Source organism: Aplysia californica, unplaced genomic scaffold (assembly GCF_000002075.1).
Source record: "Aplysia californica isolate F4 #8 unplaced genomic scaffold, AplCal3.0 scaffold00595, whole genome shotgun sequence".
In the NCBI taxonomy this organism is placed as follows: domain Eukaryota; kingdom Metazoa; phylum Mollusca; class Gastropoda; order Aplysiida; family Aplysiidae; genus Aplysia; species Aplysia californica.
In genome coordinates, this window is record NW_004797865.1 from 250,343 (window position 1) to 274,107 (window position 23,765).

Below are 23,765 nucleotides of genomic sequence, written 5' to 3' on the forward strand. Positions count from 1 at the left end.
AATTTAAAAATGAATTACTTTGAAATACTGCAGGGTTTTCATATCTGTGACTCACACGACAGGTTCTTTTATGCTTTACAATTGGGATATTTAGCAGCAGGTACAGGAACAATTCGTTAAATTTGAGAATATTCTGAGTTTCCAATAAGGCCTTGTAAAAGACCACAACTTTACAATGCAGCAAAAGTATACCCAATAAACACAGCATTTTTCTAGAGAATTGATTGATGTTTATTTGGTAAATTTGTGGGTTTTGGCCTATTTTCTTTTGAAAGTATATACATGTAGTTGAACCTGTTGTAACAGCCTCTGTTCAAGACAATCACCTGCACAAACTACCCCCCAACCCCCCCCCCCCCCTTGCATTTTTTCCTCAATATATTTATAATTTCACTGTCCACAAAGTCCACCAGCCTGACTCAACCCCTTTTCTCCTTGACAACAGGTTGCCGAATCAAAACAATTTCATCTCTATTTGTTCATTTTTGAACTGAAAGACATCACATTTCAAACAAATTTTCACAAATGTAAAATAAACCATGCCTCTCAATAACAGTCAACATTATATCTATATGGGCCATTCTTAAAAGGTTAGCACAAAAACATTGTCAAAGCTTACATTTTCAAAAAGTAGATCTTTGTGTTTTTCTTGCCATGGTAATGAAATGTAAACTCTAGCAGACGATATTTTCTACTTCAACTCTAAGCTGAGAAGATTTTGTTTGTTTTGGTAAAAGAGTTTTACGGAGCTCGCAACAGCACAAGGTCAATGAACCCATGGGACTAAGTTGATTATTTTCACGTTGGTTCACAGCACGGCTTCGGCTTAACGTGTGAAGTCGGAATGGTTGAAGTTACAAGTTAACAGTAGAAATTTTGTAGTAACAAAAGTCACTTACATGTTTGAATTTGTACATTTTAGTGTAAAGACCCATGGTCTTTTTTAAAAAAAAGCTAATTCTGTTCGGATCAACAATGAAGAACAAATTATTCAAATTAGTGCACCTAAAATATTTCCTGCGGGTTTCTCCAGATTCTGTATGTTTTATTAGGATGTGCCGAATCATAACTGAGAAGATATTCAGATGCAACACTTGCACAAGTAACTTGACCAATTCTTAAATTTTTCTACAGGACATGCTACACTTTTCACCATATGATTTGTGATTTGGGATACATTTGCCTTATTTTTCTCAGCGAAAATACAACACTGGTGAGCATTACTGAAGTTAAAAAAAGAGTTTTTTTTAAAATACTGTAAGGTATTCATTTCCATGACTTCGACGAACAGGGAATTTTCTAAATGCCCCATCAAGTGCGAAAAGATACACATGGCAACGCAAGAAACCCATACATATTCCCTTTGTACCCCTTGACCTAATGAAAGTATATCCACAGCTGAGTGTAAGACTCCGGTATACGTCACTTTTCAAAATGGTATACGGCAGTCTTACCTTAAGCAGTCTATATTAAAAAATATTATAATTGAAATATTTTGAGGGTTTAATCCAGCTTTTTAATTGACACCCAGTTTACATTAAATAAAGTATAAACCAATAAACATAGCACTTTCCTACAATCATTGATGTTTATTTGGTAAAGTTGTGGACTTTCGCCTATCTTTATATAAAAGTAGGCCTATATTTCTGAACTGAAAGAGGTCCGATTTCAAACAAATTCTCCTTTTTGCAACGGACGGAGTAAAACTGAACTGACCAAGCCCACCTTTTGAGAGTAGCTCCTATTTCCATGTTTGCAAAATAATATTAAAAAAAGACTATGGGGCATAAGGCTTCCATTTGCGTAAAATTGATTACATGTTACATATGTTTAAAATAGCTTGTAAATTGCTAAAGTAGTTCTGTGGAATGACACAAAGTGCTTAAAAACAGAACAAATAGTACCTGGACATTTCACAGATGACATTTCAAACAATTAGAGGGAAATGTCTACAGATGAAAGACTCGTATAACTTCAAAATAGCTTCCTTTCAACTAAATCAGTTCCCTGAAGGACAAACACAGTTACAACATGGTGCACTCATCAATCATTCATGTATATGTATGCATCATCTTTACCAATTGCCAAAAACTTAAATATGCAGCTGGGTAGACTGAGGAAAACAGGGTTTAGCACCTTTGCAAGGGGCACTATGTCCCATCAATCAGACATTGAACCAACAAAGATTCCTTGTGAGTCCTCAGCCTTATGGCCATGCCAGGCCACTCCCACCTAAAATGAGCAATTATGCAACAGTACATGTGTCACGACATGGTGGAATCAGGTGCTCGTCAATTTTCGGGCATGTGGAGTTATTGATATCATTTTAAAACTAGTTCAATTGTCTTGCTATCGGTGAAAAAAATGCCCATCTATCTTGAATAGAAGTCAAGATATTTGAGATTGAAGAAGGAGGGGTCGCCTGGTTTCAAAGATAGAATTAGCAAGAAAATGACCTCAAAAGCTTGGTTATTGCCATAGAGTTCACCCAAAAATGTGTTCTTAATAGACAACAATGGTGTTAAGCCAAAAGACAAAAATTTGATAAAAATTACCATACTGGCAGAAAAATGCCAGTTTCTTCAATTTCATTATTTTGACGAGTGCCTGATTTCACAACGCTGCCTAACATTTTTCATTTTGTATTATGAGCTACTAAAACAAATAATTAAAATATGAATTTCCAAATAGAAATATTGTTGTATGAGTATTGTGATTGAGTTCTTATTTCTGTCTAATAGTATAAGGACAATGCATGTTTTGAACCTAAGGTGAGTTTGCTCAGCTTTGAAATTTAGTTGAGATCTGCCTATTGACTCATTGAGATAACTGCCATCTTAAATTGTTAGCCTCTTTAAATAAAAACATGAGTCACACTAGAGACTGAGTTCAACAGATCAGGAACTTCATGATTATTCTTTGCCTGGACCGATGGCATTGTGATTATATAACTTTTGGGAGAAGGGGGAGAATGATGATGATTTTAGCATTCAGTTTGGGGAGCCCTGCAGCCAACAGTTTTGATCAGCCATTAATTCAGGAGTATAAAAATAACATTGAGAAGGTTTCCAAAGGGTGGCATGATACATTCAGAGCAGAATTTCACCTCTGTAAGACAGACAAACTGTCATAGCCAAAAAAAATCTGCCCAAAAGAACTAAGAACTGCTTTCAAAAAGATAACAAAACTGGCCACCACAACAAAATCTAAATTTACCCATATGATGGAGCAGTAAAGATAAGACATTTAATTGCACTTGAGCTCAGGTGCTACATTGAGTTGTACCACACTTCTTGAATATATATAACGATAAATCAAAAGTGTTTTATCTCTTAAGTTACATGTACAATACTGAGAACAAAGTTATGCCCAACAGCTTTAAGTGCACAGGATAGCCATTATTTGAATTTAAAAATATGTATCTCTTTGACATCATTTTTTAAAAATCAACAACAACAAATTCTGTGTAAATGCCTGTATACATTTCTTTCAAAATTTTTCAGATTATTCAGAACATTAAAAATCAAAAGTAAAAGCTCATAGAACATTTTTGCATGCCACCAAATAAACAGAAAACATATTTCAAATAATTTGATCATAAAAAGAAGCATGCACATCCTCTAAAATACATAATGTCTGCATTTTTCAGTACTGTTTAAGCATGTAAACATTGAAATTGTAGCTTACATATTTTCTTTCATTCTCGACCATCAATGATTTATTCATAAAGGGACCAGCCATCCATGTCCAGGTGCTGTTTTAGCTATCTTTCATTCTCATAAAATAGCCCACCTTTACACGCCAAATTATGTGTGCCTCAGTTTCTGTTGTGTGTGTGGGGGGGGTTGGTAAGTGTTTTACGGTGCTCGCAACTGCATAAGGTCATATGAACGTGTGGGACATATTTAAACTTTCAGCTGGTAGGAAATTTTGAATTTTGCCCGGGTGGTGGCCGAAACCAACTCTTATCCATTTTAGGCCACCAAGGGATCTTTAACATGCGCAAATTGCAAAAGGGCCCTCCGAGATTTTTCACTCTTGTCCGAGAATGCTAGGTGATGATCTATCCTTCCAGAAGATCAGGGGTGTGGCTGAAAGACAGCAATAAGAAGGAGCCAAGGTGTAGAAGTAGAAAGGCTGCAGAAAGAGTCAGGAGCTCAGAGGAGGGGGCAAAGGTGGTGAGGGGTGGGGGCAGAGATAGGAGACGAAAGCAGACGACAGAACATTGCTAGAGAGCAGGAAAAGAGGTGAAAAGAGACAATTTTAGAGAAGAAAATTTTTCAGTCGCTACCCGGATTCGAACCCGAGACCTTTGAATGAGAGACCAACACCTTAACCTGTAAGCCAAGAGAGCCCCTGTATTGTGTGTGATTCTAGAGCTTTCTGCATTGTTTCAAAATGTGAAGTTTGATAGAGATATGGTATAGCATGCGTGTCCAACTTAAAATCAAAGTTTTTTTAGAATAACATTTGATTCCACTTACTTTGAGCTTTCAGCCAGAAAACCGAAAAACGTAAACAAAAATACTATAAAAAAGGCAAAGAAATTCAAATTTTTTTACTTTAAAATGTGTAAGTTTTTCAATATTGTGAGGAAGATAGGGGGATACAAGGAATAAGGAAAGTGAAGAAAGTAACAATCCAAGATCCCGGGTCAAAATTATGTCACTAGTGGTGGGCTAGATCTAGACTGCCAATTCATGAACAATTAGCAATGAGACTGCCGTCCTGGCTAACGAGTTAAGTTGAAAATCAGCACTGACAGTAGGAACACACACACCCTAGCAACAAAAGGGTCCATTCTCATGACCATTTTACAAATTTGAGCCAGCAAATGACTGGATCACAGGACATGGGTAAAAGTAATTATCTGCACCTCAGCTGACTGTGATTCTTTTTTCAAACAGTACAAACCATTTTACTTAGAAATAGATTGCTCTTTCAAAATCAGGAATCATAATGTCATACTTTTATAGCAACATGTGATTGATAGTACCCTCCTGGGGCTTCACAGTAATCGTAAATACATGTACTTTCTTCATCAGTTACTGTCTATTGCTTCTAGGCCAACAGACCATTTTACTTCAATAGAACTGGCAAACGAAAGAAGATATTGGACCAAAACAAAGAAGACATTAAAAAAACCCAAAAAAAACCAAAATTGTAATAAACATAAAAAAAAGAAAGGAAGTCTTTGGAAAAATCAAGACAGTGGACAAAAATAAAACACAACGAATGGAAAAAAAAAAAAAAAGACAACAAAGCATTTCTCTTTTGTCCAATGTCAGTTACACTACCACAAATATTATTGCACTTGTGTCAGCATTGCTCGTATGCTTGCCTGCAGACCCAGCGCCAACTCAGCACCGCTGTAAGGGGAGCCAAGAGGAGGGACGTGGATGAATGCCGAGCAATCCCTATTCTGATGCAGTGAAATGTAGTAAGAGAAGTCACATAGATACCTGAGGGAAAAAGAAGACAAAATTAGAAAGTAAATAATATAATCAAAGGAAAAGTTTCAATTTGCAGTTCACACAGCATGTCAGCAGGACAATGACCATACTTCACCAGGGACACAGATACTCTTTGAGTAATGAGAGGCACATACGTACTACAGCAGCCGTTTAGCATTTGTGCCTTTGTAAAAAACAGGACTGAAACACTGAAAAAAAACCCAACCCAAGACAGCAAAGAAGTAGGACCTACCAGTGGTATCCTCCAACCACCTGTATGGACAAATAAGACCATCGACAAATAGCTACACTTTTGGAGGAACAGAAGAGGACAGTTGTAGCCCACCTGAAAAGAAGGTGACACAGCAGGCTTGAATAGTAATGATACTCCAAGTTTTGTCATCCACCCCCCCCCCCCAAAAAAAAACCAACCCAACCCACAACGGAGGTCATTTTGGGTCAGGTTGTGACCCTGTTAATTGGGTCCAACCCAAGCCAAATAGGGAATACAGTATTCCAGATGAAAGAGAGAGATACTCAATAAAATATTATACTTCCTAAAGCTAGAAATGAACTCACATCTTTACAGCATGACAAAAAAGAGCCTTATCTTTACATGACTGATGCGGAAGGCTTCTGAGGAACACTCAAACACGAGTAATAATAAATACAAGTAGTATAGTAAAACAAAAAAGTGCAGAGAGGCAAAAATTATGAAATACGAAAGAGTGGAAAATATCACTCTATTCAAAATGACAGGCCTCTCTCTTCTTTTACTCAAAAGTTTAAACACCCTTTTCATGCTGTCGTATACATCAACTCTGAACAAGGGAGCCTAATGCCTCATTAACCATCTCCAGTGACAAGCACTGTTTTCCTTAGTGCTGTGCACTCCTGTCACAGGCCTGTTTTTCTGTTTGATCACTACTCTTGATGGTTTTTCATGCCTGTATTCATTTGTGCAATTTGAACAGGAGACTACTGAAGGAGGGGGGGGAGAGGGAAAGACCCATTTCTACTGGAAGGACACATCAGCAAAATTCAACCAAATAACAATTCCATTCATCTTCTCTCACCTTCCAGGGTCATGTGACACAACCGTAGTGACCTTGAGGTTTGCTTCATTCACAGCTTTGCACACCTGTGCCATGTTAATTTTCGAGACAATGACATCATGACAGCTTCCATCCACACATGTTTGGGTAATGGGTGTAACGCCCCGGACATCACACCTATTGTAGCCGTCATTGTGAGCCTGCTGCTCCAGGGTGATTTCATCAGCAATGCCTGACACACCCACGTGAACCATCAGCTAGAAATCATGGGAGCAAAAAGAGGGGGAAAATTTAATATGATAGTATAGTATGGTACAGTACGAATTTAATGTCCTTCTCAAAGAGGCAGGACCTCTGATCTTATTTTACTTTTTTTTATAGTAGAGGGTTTTACGGCGCTCGCAACTGCATAAGGTCATATGAGCGCCAAAGAGTGGGTGTCAAAAGAGAAGTCTTTACAGAGAATCAGATTTAGACTGCTCACCTCTCTAGCTTCAACAGCACAAGGTCTGCTTCGACTATCAAGGCACCCCGGAAATAGCAGGTCACAAGAGAGTGACAAACATACAAAAGAAGTAGAGGAAAAAGACAATAGTAAGGATCAGGAAAGAAAAAGCAGCAGTTCCCTGTTGTAGATCAGGCACAGTTATGAGCGTGACATGAGTCAGCCCATTTACAATTCTACTATGCTTGAACAAGAAATGTCCCCCCTTTGGGAATGGCCTAAAGACACTACAGTCAGTGGCACTGCCCCGGGGGGTGACCTCTGATCTAATGTCTATCTAAAGTATTATCTATAAACAAGGAGATTAAAAGTAATGGAGGATGCTCTGTGGGCGGCACCGCACGCCTGATAGGAGCCCTCTCTCGCGGCGGAACTGTGGTCTACCTGCGCTGCGCGAATCCCCGACACACGCACTGAAATCTAGATAGGAAAGAAGGTTTCATTCCGAGGTCCTTGAGATTAGGAAAGTCAATTAGTAAAAATGCCTTGCATATGTGTTGTATTTAAGTGTAAGAACCAATATGATGCTGCAGTGGACCGAAGTTTTCACAGTTAAGTTGTTTTCCTTTTTAAAAATTTGAATGAAAGTGTTTTTATGCCCCCAGCAACACAATTTAGATCATTAACATTCATAAGAGGCTGGCTCCGGCGCTACCTGCCAAGGCCAACCCAGGCTGAAAGGGATACAACACCCCAGCAGAAAGACCGAGATACTCAATTTTTAAAAGTATTCTTATTCTTATATATATAATTATTATGTGTATATATATAATTATTATGTGTGTGTATGTATATATATATATTATACATTTATATTGTTTTCCATTATGTGTGCAAATTAGATGCTACTGTTGTCTAAATGTAGATATCTGGAGGCTCCATTAGAATATGAAATCAATACTCAACAACAATAATGATGAATATTTTCTATGTTAAAGAAACACCAAACCATATCAGATGAGGGGAGAGGGTAGGGTGGGATGGATAAGAGTTTGAGTCAAGTTAGATAGAACTATACTCGGTTTAATTCTATTGTTGTAGTCTTCACCTAAGATCCCACAATCAATAATTCCGGTCCAGTTAAGATTCTGCTGTTTAAAAATAAACCAAACAAAGCAACAACAAATTTTAATACACAAGAGTCATCACTGAGATAAATTATCCCCCCCCCCCCCCCCCCTGGAGTGTAATAAGGGACTAAAAACGCTGTTCTCCATATCATACTTTATTGAACAAACAACAACAAAAACGTTCAAAGGTCATCCACGCTCATGCATGCGATCACACCTCCAAAGGTGCTGTTATCTCTTTTTTTTTTTGTATATTTGAAATCATGGTGCGCTCTACTTTGTGAAAACCAGGAAACAAAATGATTGTAATCAATAATATTATTATTTATAGACCAAGACATACTATTAGCAATCAGATAAAGCTGCCATCGACCCTCTATTGTGTTCGCTATTCCTTACACATAAAGTTAGTTATGGCACACGCCTAGAATCATGCAATCATAATATCTTAAATTCAGTTTTATATTAAAGTATATTTTTATCCATTTCTAATAATTAAATATTTTGGCATCTTGAAAGATTATCTTTATAATTTGGTATGTTTGATAATTTTATGTTATTTGGACAAGTTTTCTTTTTATTTTACACATCTTTCTGATTTTAAAACTAGATTATAACATAAAATTCTTTAAAAATTGAATAGTCCGTATCACACACAGAATTTTTTTTTTTTTTTTCCCTGTCATTATCCGTCAGCCCGTCATTTGATCACAATCTCTCTCTCTCTCTCTCTCTCTCTCTCTCTCTCTCTCTCTCTCTCTTCTCTGTCTGTCTGTCTGTCTGTCTGTCTGTCTCTCTTTCTCTCTCTCTCTCTCTTATTTAATTTTTCCCATTCTCCTTCGTCCCTTCCCAAGGCCCGCCCCTCCTCTTTCATCCCTGCTCTATCCCCTCTTCCTTGCGTGCATTCCCCCACCCCGCCCACCCCCACAACGTGGCCCAGCCCGATAAGATTCTATAAAAAGAAACGCCATAGTTCGAGATTTAGCCCACACTCGGCTGCCATATTTGATCCCCACCGCGGCGTACTGCTCGTGGCACCGCGAAGAGAGAGAGGAGGCTCCATTAGTTCTAAACTCCTTGTCTATAAAGCAAACATGTCGGGGACGGAGAGCTCTGAAAACTCCCTGAACCCCCAAAGACCCAAAATGACCAGCTACTGATTCAAATGAGGGTCACCTGCACACTATATAGTTCAGAACGTTACCAACTAAGGTAACTGAAAACCCTGAAATGCAATAACCATATAATAAGTAGAAGTTTTTCTGGAGGAGGGAAGGAATAAGGCCTAGGGTACTTCTCTAGGCTAATGAGGGGGGAAAAGTCATAAGACGCATCATAAAACACATCCATTCACATTAAAAAAACAAATAGTTGCAAGAAAATATTTGTGTGTTTGATATTAATCTATTAATTAGTATGATCTTCCAGAACCCAAGTCAAGTTGTCTTTACCTCAACTGTGAATACTTCTTTTGCTGTTAGGTCAACATTGCATCACTTTTTACTTAGTGACACCCACTAAAGTGTCTTCAGGACTGGACACCTCAGCCCAGTGAAATAACCAACAAAGGGGACCTCAGCTCAATTTCTTTTCAGGAGTAAATAACGGTTTGTTTTTTCTTCTGCTTTTATCTTTTACAGCATCTTTTCTCAAACCCAGGGTGGGTAAACTTTCGGAAATAAAATTATTAAAAAATTTTTTAATGAACAAACAAATTGTCCTTTAAATTTCACTCGAAACCTAGTCTTAGCTCTAGTATTTTGACAAATGCAATCATCTATTGATTTTTGGGATTTTTTTAACTCGCCAAATATTTCTGCAGGCTACAGAAAACTAAATGTGGGGTCGCATTTGGCCCATGGGCTGTAATTTTCTCACCTCTGTTCTAATTTAAGAGAAACGAATTCCTAAGAGCCAATACTCACCACTGGTTTATGTTTTTCCCATAAGCCAGGAATAATTTTCTTCACATCTTCATACACAACAGGAAGTTCATAAATGATAAGTTCTACATCATCACTAAGACCAAGCTTGGCCAACTCCTGCACAGCGACCCAGCTTGCATTCACCAAGTGTCCCTTGAAAGGTCCAAAACCTAAGGAAAATGAATAAAGTTATCACAAGTGGTCGGGACACACTTTTAATAGATTTTAAAAAATGAAAGAAGTTGATTCTGTTCATGTCTTTCCTCTTTTCTTGCTAAAAGTAATAAACAAAGCAGCATTACTTTCGTTGACATGAAAACGAAGTAACACAAGATATCATGTCAATTGGCAACAAACAGATTACTTTTTGTAGATTGTCTTTATCCTGATGTACTGCCATCAGTCAATGTTGTCAACACTGATGATGAAAACAAGAATACAAGAAGAGTGAACTGCATTCAGAGATATACAAGCAGCTCCCACTTCAGCTTTTCAGTGCACATTGCACCACTGCCAGGGCAAAACAATTTAAATTAAAGCGCACTGAAGCTAAAGTATAGAATGTTGACTATCATCTACTATAGAGACTTCTTCTTCAGTAAAACTGCTTCAAGACAAGACCGCACAAAATTGATTAAACTGTGTCCCAGCTTAAATCAATTTGTTTAAATCACCATGACAGAAAGATAGACTGACAAAGAAACTTCTAGCCAGAGAGACAGGGAGGGAGGATAAGAAAGGGATGGACAGATGGATAGACTGAATGGCAAGTAGACGAAGATGAGATAAACACACACAAAACAGATTCAGGGAAAGAAAGATCAAATTGATGAAGAAAAAATGACAAATATGTAATACGAATGTAAACAGCGCATCATGATAATACAGGGTGAGTGAAGAATGAACCGACTTTATGACGCCAGCGCATTGCTTCAGTTCTCAAGCATTGTTATGGCATGAGTCAGTGACCATTTGAAAGAGGCTTTATAATGTACATTTTCAATTAAAAAAAGAATGAACTGATTTTATGACGCAATGCTTCAGTTCTCAAGTACTGTTTTGGAATGAGTCAGTGACCATTTGAAATGGTAGTTATATCTAACTTTTGAATAGCTGTGCCCTAGTGATGGATTGGTCATTTAAAAGGGCTCAAAATCGTACCCTCGGTGCTTGGCCTGCAGACCCCTAGACATCACCATGTGTTAGTTAGTTAGTAGTATAAGGTTTTACGGCGCTCGCAACTGCTAAGGTCATATGAGCGCGCGAAACACAAGTTGTTCACCTCTGCGAAAGTTCACTTCACGACTGGTAACTAGTTTACTTTAAAATGCTAAAAAGTTAAAATATTCAAATTCGGTGTAAATACATTTGTGATCTAAAACAACTTTTAAGTAGCAATAAAAATTTTAAATAATATCAGATTCACTTTACAACTCGCCATAAAGGCCAATGGCCTTTATAAAATTTAAAATTCTGCTGGGAACAACGACGGAGAAAATATCCTGCAATTTCTTGCATTTATAATATTTCCTTCGGATCTCTCCAAAGTCTAGACATTCTGTTAAAATGTGTCTAATGGTAAAATCTGTGTCGCATCCGACACAGAACGGCTTCTCCTCTCCCTGCAGGAGGTATTTGTGAGTCAGGGCCGTGTGTCCGATGCGCAATCGAGTAAAAATGACTTCGTCTCTTCTGGAGAGATCCGAAGGATTTCGCTGTTCTAGTCTGGGTTTAATTTCGTATAATTTATTATTTTTCTGGTTTTCCCAGTGGCTCTCCCACAGACTGGAGGTGTACTTTTTGACTTTATTTCTAAAGTCAGTCTGTGGGAGAGTGTTTGTCGTTGATCCCAGCAGAAGGGATGAGGCTTTCTTCGCCAGGTCGTCTACCTGCTCGTTTCCTCGGATGCCCACATGGCTTGGGATCCATGCGAACATGATGTTTTTTCCTGTTTCGGATAGTGTATGGATTTTCTGTTGTAGCCTAACTATTTTTGGGTGTAAGAGTGTGTAGTTTGTGAGTGAGGTGATGCAAGACAGAGAGTCAGAAAGGATAAGGAAAGATTTGTTAGGAGAATTTTCTACAGAGTCCAGTGCCATGTCAATGGCAGTGGCCTCCGCAGTGAAAATGGAGGCTTCAGGATGGAGTCTCCTCTGGTGTGTATTGTTGGGAGATAGGGCTGCGGCGCCCACTTCATTGTCTTTTTTGGAGCCATCCGTGAAGATGAGCTCCGCACCGGGGTATTTATCTATTAGTTTTTTGTATTCTGCTTGAAAAGTTTTGGTGTTTGTGCTTTCTTTGTTGTGTGTGGTCAGCTGTAAATCTACTTTTGCCTTGGTGAGGTGCCACGGAGGGAGGTCGGGGAAAAGAATTTGTTGGATGTCTTGTTTGGAAAAGTGTAAGTTTTTGAGGTCCTCGAGGATTCTGAGGCCGAAAGGTTTGATGAGTTTTTCGTTGTTTTGGAATCTGTTTCTGGTTTCTGGATTTGTTTGAAAAATGCTGTTGTGCGCTGGATTTTCCGGTGTTGAGCTCTGTTTAACTGCGTATTGTAGTGAGAGTTGTGTGCGTCTGAGTGAGAGTGGTGGAATGTTGGCCTCGGCCTGTAGGCTCTCCACCGGAGAAGTGCGGAAAGCCCCCAGAGCGAGGCGGAGTCCTTGGTTCTGTATTGGATCTAGTATTTTTAAGACGTGTGGTTTTGCCGATCCGTAGACTTGACAGCCGTAGTCAAGCCTGGACCGGACAAGGGAGATGTACAAGTGGAGAAGGTGTTTTGAGTCCCCGCCCCACTCCGGATGTGATAGAATTTTCAAAGCGTTTAACGCTTTCTGGCACCTCACACGAAGGTCTTTGATGTGTGGTGTGAATGTAAGTTTTTTGTCAAAAATGACACCGAGGAAACGAGCTTGGTCCTGGACGGGAATCCTTTCCCCGTATAGTGTCAAATCCGGCTGCAGCACACGTCTGCCTGTTCGGCAGGTGTACTGCAACCGTCTTTGACGGGGAGAACTTGAAACCGTTGTTGTTTGCCCACGTTTCAAGTTTTTGCAGCTGCGTTTGCAGCTGCCTTTCCATAGATCTCAAATGAGGATTTTTCGATCGGCAGCATATCAAGAAGTCGTCAACGTATAACGAGCTGTCTATGCTGTTCTGGAGGGTTTTCACTATGGAGTTAATTTTGATTTCGAAAAGGAGAGGAGAAAGGATGCTCCCCTGGGGGACTCCTTCCTCCTGTTGGTGGGGGTCTGAAAGGGAGGATCCGACACGAACCTGGAAGGAACGGTTCTTCAGGAAGTTGCCAATGAAGGCAGGGAGGTGACCGCGTATGCCGAGTGCGTGCAGGTCTTGAAGAATGCCGTACTTCCAGGTTGTGTCGAAGGCTTTTTCTAGGTCAAAAAAGATGGCGATCATGTGGCCTCTTTCGGCGAACGTCTCGCGTATAAAGGTCTCCAGGCGGACCAGGTGATCCAGAGTGGATCGGGTTTTCCTGAATCCGCACTGGAGACCGCTCAGCGAGCCCGTCGTTTCCAGAAACCACATGAGTCGCCTGTGAATCATTTTTTCAATTAGTTTGCAGAGACAGCTCGTTAGGGCTATAGGTCTGTAATTGGATGGGTGTGTGTGGTCTTTGTTTGGTTTGGGTATTGGAATGACAGTGGCGAGACGCCAAGACTCCGGAAAGGAGTGCGACCGCCACATGTCGTTGTATATGTGTAGTATGAGTGTGAGTGTTTCTGAGGGTAAGTGTCTAATGATCTTGTTGTGGATGTCATCCGGTCCCGGGGCTGTATCGCCCAGGTCCGAGATGCACGATGTTAATTCGTCTATTGTGAAGTCTGCGTTGTAGGTTTCAGTGTTGTTTGAGTGGAAGTTTAGGTGTTGTTTTTCTCTGTTAGTTTTGACGTTTTGAAAAGTGGTGTTGTAGTTTGCTTGGGATGAGTTTTTGGCTAGAGATGTAGCTATTGTGTTTGCAATGTCTACTTGTGTTTCAGCTGTTGTTCCATCCGGCCTCTGGACGTGCCGAATGGTGTCTGTGCGTCTACCTGAGAATTTTTTAGCAATTTGGAAAACTTGATTGAGTGGTGTCTGGCTGTTGATTTTGGAGATGTATTTTTGGAATGATTGTCTTTTGCTCTCCCTGAGGCATCTACGTGCCTCAGCTCGAGCCTTTAAATAAAGTATCTTATTTTCTATGGTGGTGTTGTTGACGGCTCTTCGATACGCTGCCTTCTTTTTCTTTACTGCGTCCTCACATTCCCAAGAGAACCAGACCTTGTTCCTCCGGGGTTTTGTTTTTGTTTTTGGAATGTGATTGTGGCATATTTCTAAGAGTTTTTCGTGAAATTTATTGTAGTTGTGGTCGAAATTGGGATTAAGAATCTTGGAACATTGATTGGCAAACCCGTCCCAGTCGGCTTTTTTGAAGTTGAAGCGTTCTGGGATCGGGTCGTTTTGGAGGCTATTGTTTTTGAGGAGAATTGGGAAATGGTCCGTACGGTCATCCAGCACAGACCACTCAAGATCTGGGACTAGTTCAGGGGTACAAAAAGTAAGGTCAAGGGATGAAGTGCCATAAGTGGCTCTGTTTCTGAAAGTTGGGGATTTATCATTTAAGAGACAGATGTTATTTTGAAATAAAAAGTTTTCTATTATTTTACCTTTCTGGTCTATAGGTTTGTCTCCCCAAAGGGGGCTGTGGGCATTGAAATCACCTAGTAAAATAAAGGGTTTTGGGAGCTGGGACTTTAAGTCATTTAGTTGGGTTATTTTGAGGGGGTAATTTGGTGGGATGTAAACTGAGCAGATCGTGATTGGTCTGTGCAGGGTGACCCGTACGGCAATAGCCTGGAGGGTCGTCTTAAGATGTACTTGTCTGTGGAGTGTGTGGGTGTCGGTGTAGATGGTGGTACCACCGGAAGCAATCTGGTTCTCCGTGTGAATGTGATGGTACGCAGTAAATCCTCTTAAGTCTATGGTTGAAGCCGGGGCGAATTTTGTTTCTTGAATACAGGCCACCCGTGGGCACAGTGTGGCCTGTAAATGTTGCAATTCTGCAATGGAAGGTCGGATTCCGCCGGCATTCCATTGCAGGACCGCCATTATGAATTTTTACTTTTTGGTTTGGAGCACTTAGGCCCCGGCTTCGAAGAAGCACTCTGACTCCTCCTTACGGGGGAGGCAGAGTGTTTTCTAGGTTGCCGTCCTGGATTGGACGGCGGTCTAGTGGGGGATTTGGAGGAGTGACAAACTCCGCCCTTCCCGGGGTCAGGCCGGGGAGGGGGGTCGGAGATGTCTTCCTCCATTGGTTGGTGGTGGGGTAGGGGGGTGTCTGCTGGAGAGGGAGCAGACGGAGGGAGCTGGGAAGAGGGGGAAGGGTGCACCTCACGCTCCATCAGAGGGATGAGGTGTGAGGTGGAAGAAGAAGAAGAAGGAGGAGGAGAAGAAGAAGAAGGAGAAGAAGAGGAAGAAGAAGAGGAAGAAGAAGAGGAAGTGATAGAGGAGGGGGGAGGGGGAGGAGAGAGGGCGGAGGGAGAATCCACCCTGTCCTCCCCTAGAACCTCAAAGCGGTTTGTCAGAGGTGTCTCGATGAAAGGAAGAACCTTTTTTGTTTTACTAGCAGAGACATGCCTGTTGACCGTGGGCTTTGGGAGGTCAGCAGTTGAAGGACTTGCGGACCTCGTGGCTTCCCGTGCTACCTTGGCGTATGACCGGCCAGGGATCGGGGTCACAACTGGCGGGCAGGTAGCTTTGCGGGCCTCCTGAAACGAGCAGCCATTTCGTACTTTATACTCTTGGATTGCGCGTTCTTGAATCCAAGTCGGGCAATCCTTACTAAAGGCTGTGTGCTGGCCGTGGCAATTGGGGCAACAAGGACTAGCCTTGCATTCCTTCTCAGGATGCCCGGTCTTGCCACAACGAGGACACACGGCTGCGTGTCGGCATCTCGACTGACTATGTCCGAACTTCTGACACTTGAAGCAGCGCAGAGGGTTCGGTACATAGGGTCGCACGTCTAAGACCAAGTACGATGCCCGAACGGTGGCTGGAGGGCGACACGAATCAAAGGTCAGGATGACCGTGTTGGTTTCGAGGGTGGTCTCCCCCCGTCGGAGAGTAATCCGGCGGGCTTCAATCACACCTTCGCAGTTCGCCACAATTTCCTCCATGCTGCAGCCCTTTAGTTCATGGCTGCGGACGACGCCCTTCGAGCAGTTCAACTTCTGGTATCGTTCGGAAGTACATGGAATACTGCCGAAGGTCGTGATGTTCAGAAGTTTGGCCACTTCAGTCTCTGTTGCGCACTTGACGAGGAGTACACCAGAGGACAGCTTCTGGACATTCGTAGGAATGTATCCCAGAACCTGTCTTAGTGCATCTCCCGTCTTGAACAAATTTAGATCAGTGATCTTCTTCTGTGCGTCTTCTTTGCAGCAGATGGCCACGTACGGCTGCTTCGGAAGCTCCCTGGGAGAAGGGAGAAAAGAGGCAGACGTAAAGGTCCTTTTTCCAGTTTTGGAGTTTTTGCTCGGCTCGGCGGCCGCACCCGCTTCCGCGAGCCGAGACTTTTTAACGTTGGGAGCTGGGGAAGGGTCTTTTTTTGATTTGGATTCCATGAGAGTTTTCTATTTTATTCGACTCCGGGGCTCCCCGCCCGCCACGGAGCCCAACAAGGGGACACATAGCTCGGATATCCAGAGCTGTGCCAGGGCTACCCCGGAGCTATACTCTCAACGAGAAAGTACAAGACCCTCCCGTCAAGATTGACCCAGGGCTTGATGGGGTTTCAGCTCTCAACCGGTTGAGTGGCATGGGCCGTGCCACCCTCCCGTCTAAGAGGAAAACCTGGGCCAAAGAGGTGTGTTGGTGAGGGACAGTCCGTGGACTGATCTCACCTCAACCGCCAGGTACCCGGTTTCCCTCCGCACGGGTTGCACCTCACGGTCAACAAGGCGCCCACTCTGTGGGATGGGTGACCTCTCTTTTTGCTGCACATGAGGTCAGCGGTGGCAGGAAAGACAGAAGAAGAAAGAAAGAAGGAAGGAGAAGAGGAAGATACACCAAAGTAGGTGTCGCATCCGGATCTCAGAGGATTGGGGTCCGAGTGCGACACCTCGCCTTTGAAGGGGTTGCACCTTCTGCAGACGAAGCAGTGGGTCTATTTATATCCCCCCGACCCACTGGGGGTGATCACCATGTGTGACTTTTTCTTGTGGGGATATGTAAAAGAGAGGGTTTATCTGATCCACCACTACTAAATAACCTCGTTGACCTTAAACATGGAAAAACAACAGCGATCAACTCACTGGGCAGTGATATGCCAAAATGCGTCAGGGGTAAATTTTCTTATCGCATTGAAGTTGCCCATGCTGCTGCTGGTGGCCACATTGAACACTTTTGTGAGACATGAAATAAAATTTCATTGCGACAGATGATTTAGCTTGAATTTTCTTATTAAAATATTGTATAATTATGAAATCGGTTCATTCTTTTTCAATCACCCTGTACAGCAGTCTCCACCTAAGATCCCATCGCTTACAATCCCGGTTAGCTTAAAAGATCTTACTGTTCTATGGAAATATAATATTTATTGGTTTTAGACATGTAGAGTGTGACAGGGGAAAAGCTTTTCCCACATGTTATCATGAATGTAACGAAAATGTGATTATGAGCTCAGATGACAAAGATTGCTCAAGAAGTCATGTTCAATTATAAGCCTTTAAAATATAATTAAAATTTAGTAATGAAAAACAAGATAATAACCAAAACCCCAGGAGGAACTAACCTGTGACGCAAACACAGCGCTTTTCTCCGACAGGCATACTGAATCAGTGGTTGTCAATAAAGATGAAATCAGATGCAATACTCAGAACTGGAAAAGTTGAACAGTCTCAAGCTTTCACTAAGTCTTTGGCCTGAAAATTACCTAGACGGAAATTATAATTTCAAATGTAAAAGAGTGCAGAATATAATGACATTTCAAAAGTCAAAATTATTTTCATACTGTTACCTACACAATCAATATTCTATACAGCATCATATAATAATTCTATATATAATGGCATCGAGTTACTTTCGGCCATTACGATTTAAATTTAACGTTAAATTTTTTTCAAATCAGTGATTATAAAAATCGCTATCATCAAGGGGAACCTAGAAATCGTGTTTTGGGGTCAAATTTTGAAAATTTGGTTTATTACATATATATATATATTATAGTACCTAAGCTGGACATTTCCTGGACAATATCCAAAAACGTATGAAAGCCTTGAGATACCCTAAACCTGTGTTTTTTTGTCAGGTTTTTCTGCAAAAGCACATGTTTTCTAGCTTTTTCTTTCCTGTATCGACTGTTATCTCACAATCTATTTTTTCACAAATCATCCCATTTTTCTACTCTGCTTCTTGTTCAATTTCAATGTAACTTTCACAGGATACCAACAACACAGATCTAGTTCTAAATTTTGGCATGTTGAATTTTTTTATTAATGGAGTAGTTTTTTATTTATGGGCTTAGAAACCATGAATTTTCCATTTTTTTCACTTTTTTTTGCAACATCCCAATACTAAGTGTCATGAAATAAAAACTATTTTCAAGCATATAAAAAATTCAACAAGCTAAATTTAAAAGCTACGTATCTACTGTAGGCATGCCACATTAGAAGTGAATCGGTTAATAAAATCAATATAAGGGAATAAAAGGGGATTGAAAAAGGTATACAAATTCTAATAAGGCCGCCGTTTCCTTAGCAGCAGATTCACAATATACTTTTTTAACTATTGATTTAAAATCCCCAATAACACACAATGTCCTACAGCAAATATGGGCACTCTAGGCCTTGTAATACTAATAGCCAAAATAGACTTCAGGTGCCCCACCAGCCCTTAATTATTAAATGTCTAGACTCTAGAGGCTGTCACATTCTAGAGTTCAAAACATCTAGAAGTAGCCTACAATATAATATATTAAATGATGTTCTGCTGCACATTCAAAACATTTTAGCTCATAATATTAGCCAGTCCTATAATATAATTTAATATTATGTTATAATGCTGCACGTTTAGAGTGAAAATGAGTGAAAATACGAAGAGGATAGAGGTGAATCCCAGGGGAGCTCGGCGGGCTGCTGAGTCACGCTAACTAAAAGTAACAGAATCAGGCGAAAAGTGAAGCCGTGCTATGATTTTATAACACTCAAAATCCGGTGGCAACCTCTTTGAAAAAGTGTAGACTTTGTGAGCAGTTACCCTACTTGTGTGAAAAACAATAAAAGCGAAACTAACAAACCGTGCTTTTTTCTTCTTATTCTTCTGGAGAAACAAAAGAGCCGCCTGGGACAAAACAAAGACTGCAGCACCATCTGAACCAATGTGCGGACTTCCGCGGACACTTTTTTGGCCGAGTGAACTATCTTACAGACTTTATGAGAACGATCTTTGACTTTAATATAATTGACAGTTATCGATGCAACCCATGTTTAGAGGGTTCCAGACTGCCGCAGCACTGCAACAGGGAACTGCGGAAAGGAACCCTGGAAGCCATTGAGGATAAAAGTTTCTCTACTTTAACTTCCAGACCATCAGGTAACCGTGCCGTACAATCCAGCAGGGTTGTATAGTGTGCACTGAAACCACCAGAAAACGACTCGACCCGATCGCATTAATGGGCACCCCCTATAAGATCTCAATACCCTGTACTTCACTTGCTCCCAAACACCGGGATCTTCTAGTTCTAGGCAAAGACAAGCATGGTGCTGTGTATTAAACCCTATTAAATGCTGAAAATGAGAAACTGCAGTCTACTGTAGTAGTATGACTATGACTAGACTTCTAGATCTAGATCTAGATCTATGATAAGACTTTTCTTGCCTAGCCTACTTAAAGTGGCAAACAGCAACACAGCAATTTAAAAACACGAACATTGATGATTGAAAATGTTGTAACTTAATTAAGGCCAAGATTCTAACTGTTGTCAGGGGCGGATGTTATCTTGAAATCTTACTAGACTTAGGAGGATTGGGTAACAGCACTTATCACTATCAGAAAAAAACAAAAAATAACATGTTGAATGATGTTGCGTTTCTGTGTAGCAGAACAAGCAATACACTGACACTGGATCTTTGAGGAGTTTGTGGGAGGTGGGGTTGCGAAAAGAAAACTGTCACAACTGTGACAAAAGGATCATTTTCTAGGCTAGAATCTAGATCTAGATCTAGATCTAGCTAAGCTTCAGTTTCAGACTCAAGTCGAGTAACAAACATTATAATATTCTGCAGAAACTTATAGATCTATCTTTAATGACTTTGAAGTTAACTTTTAAATTCTAGAGGAGAGTCTACCTTAACAATTTTAGACCGACAAACCTCTCTCTTGATATCAGATCAACACCAATTAATATTATAACACCGCACAAATAAGACGTTGGCCAACACTAACTCACAAGCGATCACCTCTTCGTGTCAACAGTCAACAGAAACCTTTAGTTGAGGTGAGTCGCGTTCAGCGTTCTGCCTGGCTTGGGAAGTCTGTTAGCCTAGATCAGGCTTGTCACTGAGACTGACAGAGACATTGTCACATTGTTATCAAACAAGAGGTAACGTTTGCATGACGTCTATATATACGAAAACAGAGAAAACTGAAAAACACTATTAATCCGTGCAAATTCGGTTGTCGAATATTGGTATAACCCAAGACTGAAGAATGGTCTTGGGTGTAACTTCAATTGTCTGATTGATTCCTTCATTATCCGTAGTGCTAGTAATAATTAGATCTATAATACGAAGTGGCTAACCGTACTTAGATGTTTGGCACTATATTGACCGAAACCTGTTGAATACACAGGTCTCATTAGATCTGGTATAATTATTATTCAGGTTTAAAATACATGCATGTCAGTAAGGCACTTATTTTTGGTTTCGTCTAAAATACTAATACTTTAGGTATTGCAAATTAAAATTCAATTTACATTTCAGCCATCATTATTAAGTACGGCTAGCCTGACAGTCTAGCAGGGCTAGCCAAGCAGTCTAGCCGGCTAGCTGTAAGTATATTTATTTTAGACCCAGTATTAGAAACCTGTTGAGCACACAGGTCTCATTAGTAATTATTCAGGTTTAAAATATGCACTGTCAGTAAGGCACCTGGTTTCGTCTCAAATAAGCTACAAATACGTTAGGTATTGCAAACTGAAAATGTGTTTACAATTCAGTAGGCCTTTGTTTTTCTGTTTGTCCTAGTCATCATAAGTACGGCGCTAGCCCAGCCGTCTATATATAGCCGTCATTAAGTACGGCCTCTTATAATTAAATGTTATATTATGTATAACTAGATATGCCTAGGCTATTGCATGTAGGTTGTTTTTTTACTCCTGCACCCGTGTACACGTTTTATATACTTTTTTTCCCCCTTCTTTTAATACATGTATTTTGCATGCTGAACACGAATTTAATATCGTTTTTACCGCAAATCAAGTTATTGAGCTATTGATGTTTGAAAACAGAACTATATTACAATAGGACCAATGGTGTAATAATATAATATATGCCTTGTTTTTAACAACATGCGTGGGGTTTCAAGGGGCCTGGCCTAAAAAGAATCGGGGAGTGTGTGTGTGTGTGTGTGTGTGTGTGTGTGTGTGTGTGTGTGTGTGTGTGTGTGTGTGTGTGTGCATTTCACCATGATTTTATCCAAGTATCCTAAAATTATCAAACATACCAAATTATAAAGATAATCTTTCAAGACACTAAAAGATTTAATTATTAAAAGAAATTATGGTGAAAAATGTATTTTTTAAAACTGAATTTTAAGATATATGACTGCATGATTCTAGACGTGTGCCTATTATTAGCTTTATGTGTAAGGAACAACGAACACAGAAGAGGGTCGATGCCAATAATTCCAATTATGAAAAAGAGATAACAGCACCTTTGGACTTTTCATGAGATCAAAACTTACTATAATTGATGCAGCCGTTCATTATAGTGATGGGCAATCATGTTGACATAATATTATTCTACATGCCTCCCTGATAATTTGATGGACATGGGTATGAGTACCGTATGAGGCGGCCTTGATGGCTCTACCTAACGAATCATGCCGTGGCTGTAAGCTCAGGCGATATATATATAAAGGCTCTTATATTGCGAGTTCGATGTTCGGCAAAATCAAAGGCGTCGATGAAGAGTTCACACCTGGGCGTGATCCCTTTGTCGTAAAATCCTTGCGTCTGGAGCAAACTTATTCATGTACCTCGTATCGAGATTTAGAGGGGAGATTGTGATCCCATGCATGAGCACGGATGACCTGAGAAGGTTTTTTTTTTTTTTTTGTTCAGTAAAGTACGATAGGGGAAGCAGCGTTTTTAGTCCCTTCACACTTTAGAGGGGGGATTTATCTTAGGGATGACTAGTGTAGTAAAATTTGTTGTTGCTTTGTTTGGATTATTTTTTAACAGTGGAATCTTAAGTGAACCGGAATTATAAATTGTGTGACCTCAGGTGAAGACTACAACAATAGATTTAGACCCAAACCGAGTATAGTTCTGTCAGACAAGACTCAAACTCTTATCCACCCACCCTACCCCCTCCCCTTATCTGATATGGTTTGGCGTTCCTTTAACATAGAATATATTCATCATTATTGTTGTGGTGTATTGATTTCATATTTTGATGGAGCCTCTCGGTATCTACATTTAGACATCATTAGTCTTATAGTAATAGGAGATGAATGGGCTTAAAAACATAAAACAAGTCTGACTGACTGATTGAACTCAATACGATAAGGTGTGTTATATATGATTAGTAAATATATGAAAACAATATATTGAAACCTAGATTTTGTCTCGTCAAAATAAAGGTCTAGCGCATATAGCATCTAATTTACACACCAATGGACAGCAATATAATATACTTTAATTAAACTGCTTAATATGTATATATACATACACACACACGTGCACAAACACACACACAAACACACACACACACACACACACACACACACACACACACACACACACACACATAAGAATAAGAATATTTTAAAAAAATCAAGTATCTCTGTCTTTCTTCTGGGGTGTTGTTACAGTGTATCCATTTCTGCCCGGGTTAGCTTTGGCAGGTAGCGCCGGAGCCAGCCTCTTATAAATGTTAATGATCTAAATTGTGTCGCTGGGGCGGGCATAAAAACACTTTCATTCAGACTTTTTAAAAAGGAAAACAACACCTGTGGAAACTTCTGTCCACTGCAGCATCATCGGTTCAGACCGGTTCTTATACTTAAACACAACACAGGTGGAAGGCATTTTGACTAATTGACTTGCCTATTCTCGGAATAAAACCTTCTTTCCTATCTAGATTTCAGTGCGTGAGCGCAGCACAGGTAGACCATAGTTCCGCTGCGAGAGAGGGCTCCTATTAGGCGTACGGTGCCGCCCACAGAGCATCCCCCATTACTGTAAACTCCTTGATGGGCCCCATGGGCCCCCACCTAGGCCTTCTCAGGCTCCCACACAGCCATCATAGTACTAGTGGAGAATCTTTGGCCATAGTGAGTTTACGAGGGTGACGTCACAGCTGCGACCTCTAGGACTATTATAACTTATAACCTCTTTGACTATAAAAAAACGAAGTGGCTAGCCGTACTTAAGTACGGCTAGACTGAGAGTCTAGCCGTACTTAAGTACGGCTAGACTGCCAGTCTAGCCGTACTTAGATCTAGGTTTGGCCCAATCGACTAAAACCTGTTAAGTACACAGGTCTCAT

At 40.5% G+C, this 23,765-nt stretch overlaps 1 protein-coding gene across 4 annotated transcripts; it reads right to left on the reverse strand.

Moving 5' to 3' along the window:
• Positions 1-4,338: 4,338 nt before the first annotated feature.
• Positions 4,339-23,528, reverse strand: LOC101859595 (pyroglutamyl-peptidase 1). Of its 4 annotated transcripts, XM_035972157.1 has the most exons (6): positions 23,513-23,528; positions 22,583-22,585; positions 17,789-17,929; positions 10,009-10,178; positions 6,530-6,765; positions 4,339-5,462 (listed from the first exon to the last, which is right to left on the reverse strand). In XM_035972157.1, the coding sequence occupies exons 3-6, from the start codon at positions 17,823-17,825 to the stop codon at positions 5,306-5,308; spliced, it is 600 nt and encodes a 199-aa protein (XP_035828050.1). In that variant the 5' UTR covers positions 17,826-17,929; positions 22,583-22,585; positions 23,513-23,528; the 3' UTR covers positions 4,339-5,305. The 4 variants fall into 4 exon arrangements, with proteins under 4 accessions (XP_035828050.1, XP_005107405.1, XP_005107404.1 ...); XM_005107348.3 differs by lacking the exons at positions 22,583-22,585; positions 23,513-23,528 and adding an exon at positions 20,454-20,605; XM_005107347.3 differs by lacking the exons at positions 22,583-22,585; positions 23,513-23,528 and adding an exon at positions 20,444-20,605.
• Positions 23,529-23,765: the final 237 nt, after the last annotated feature.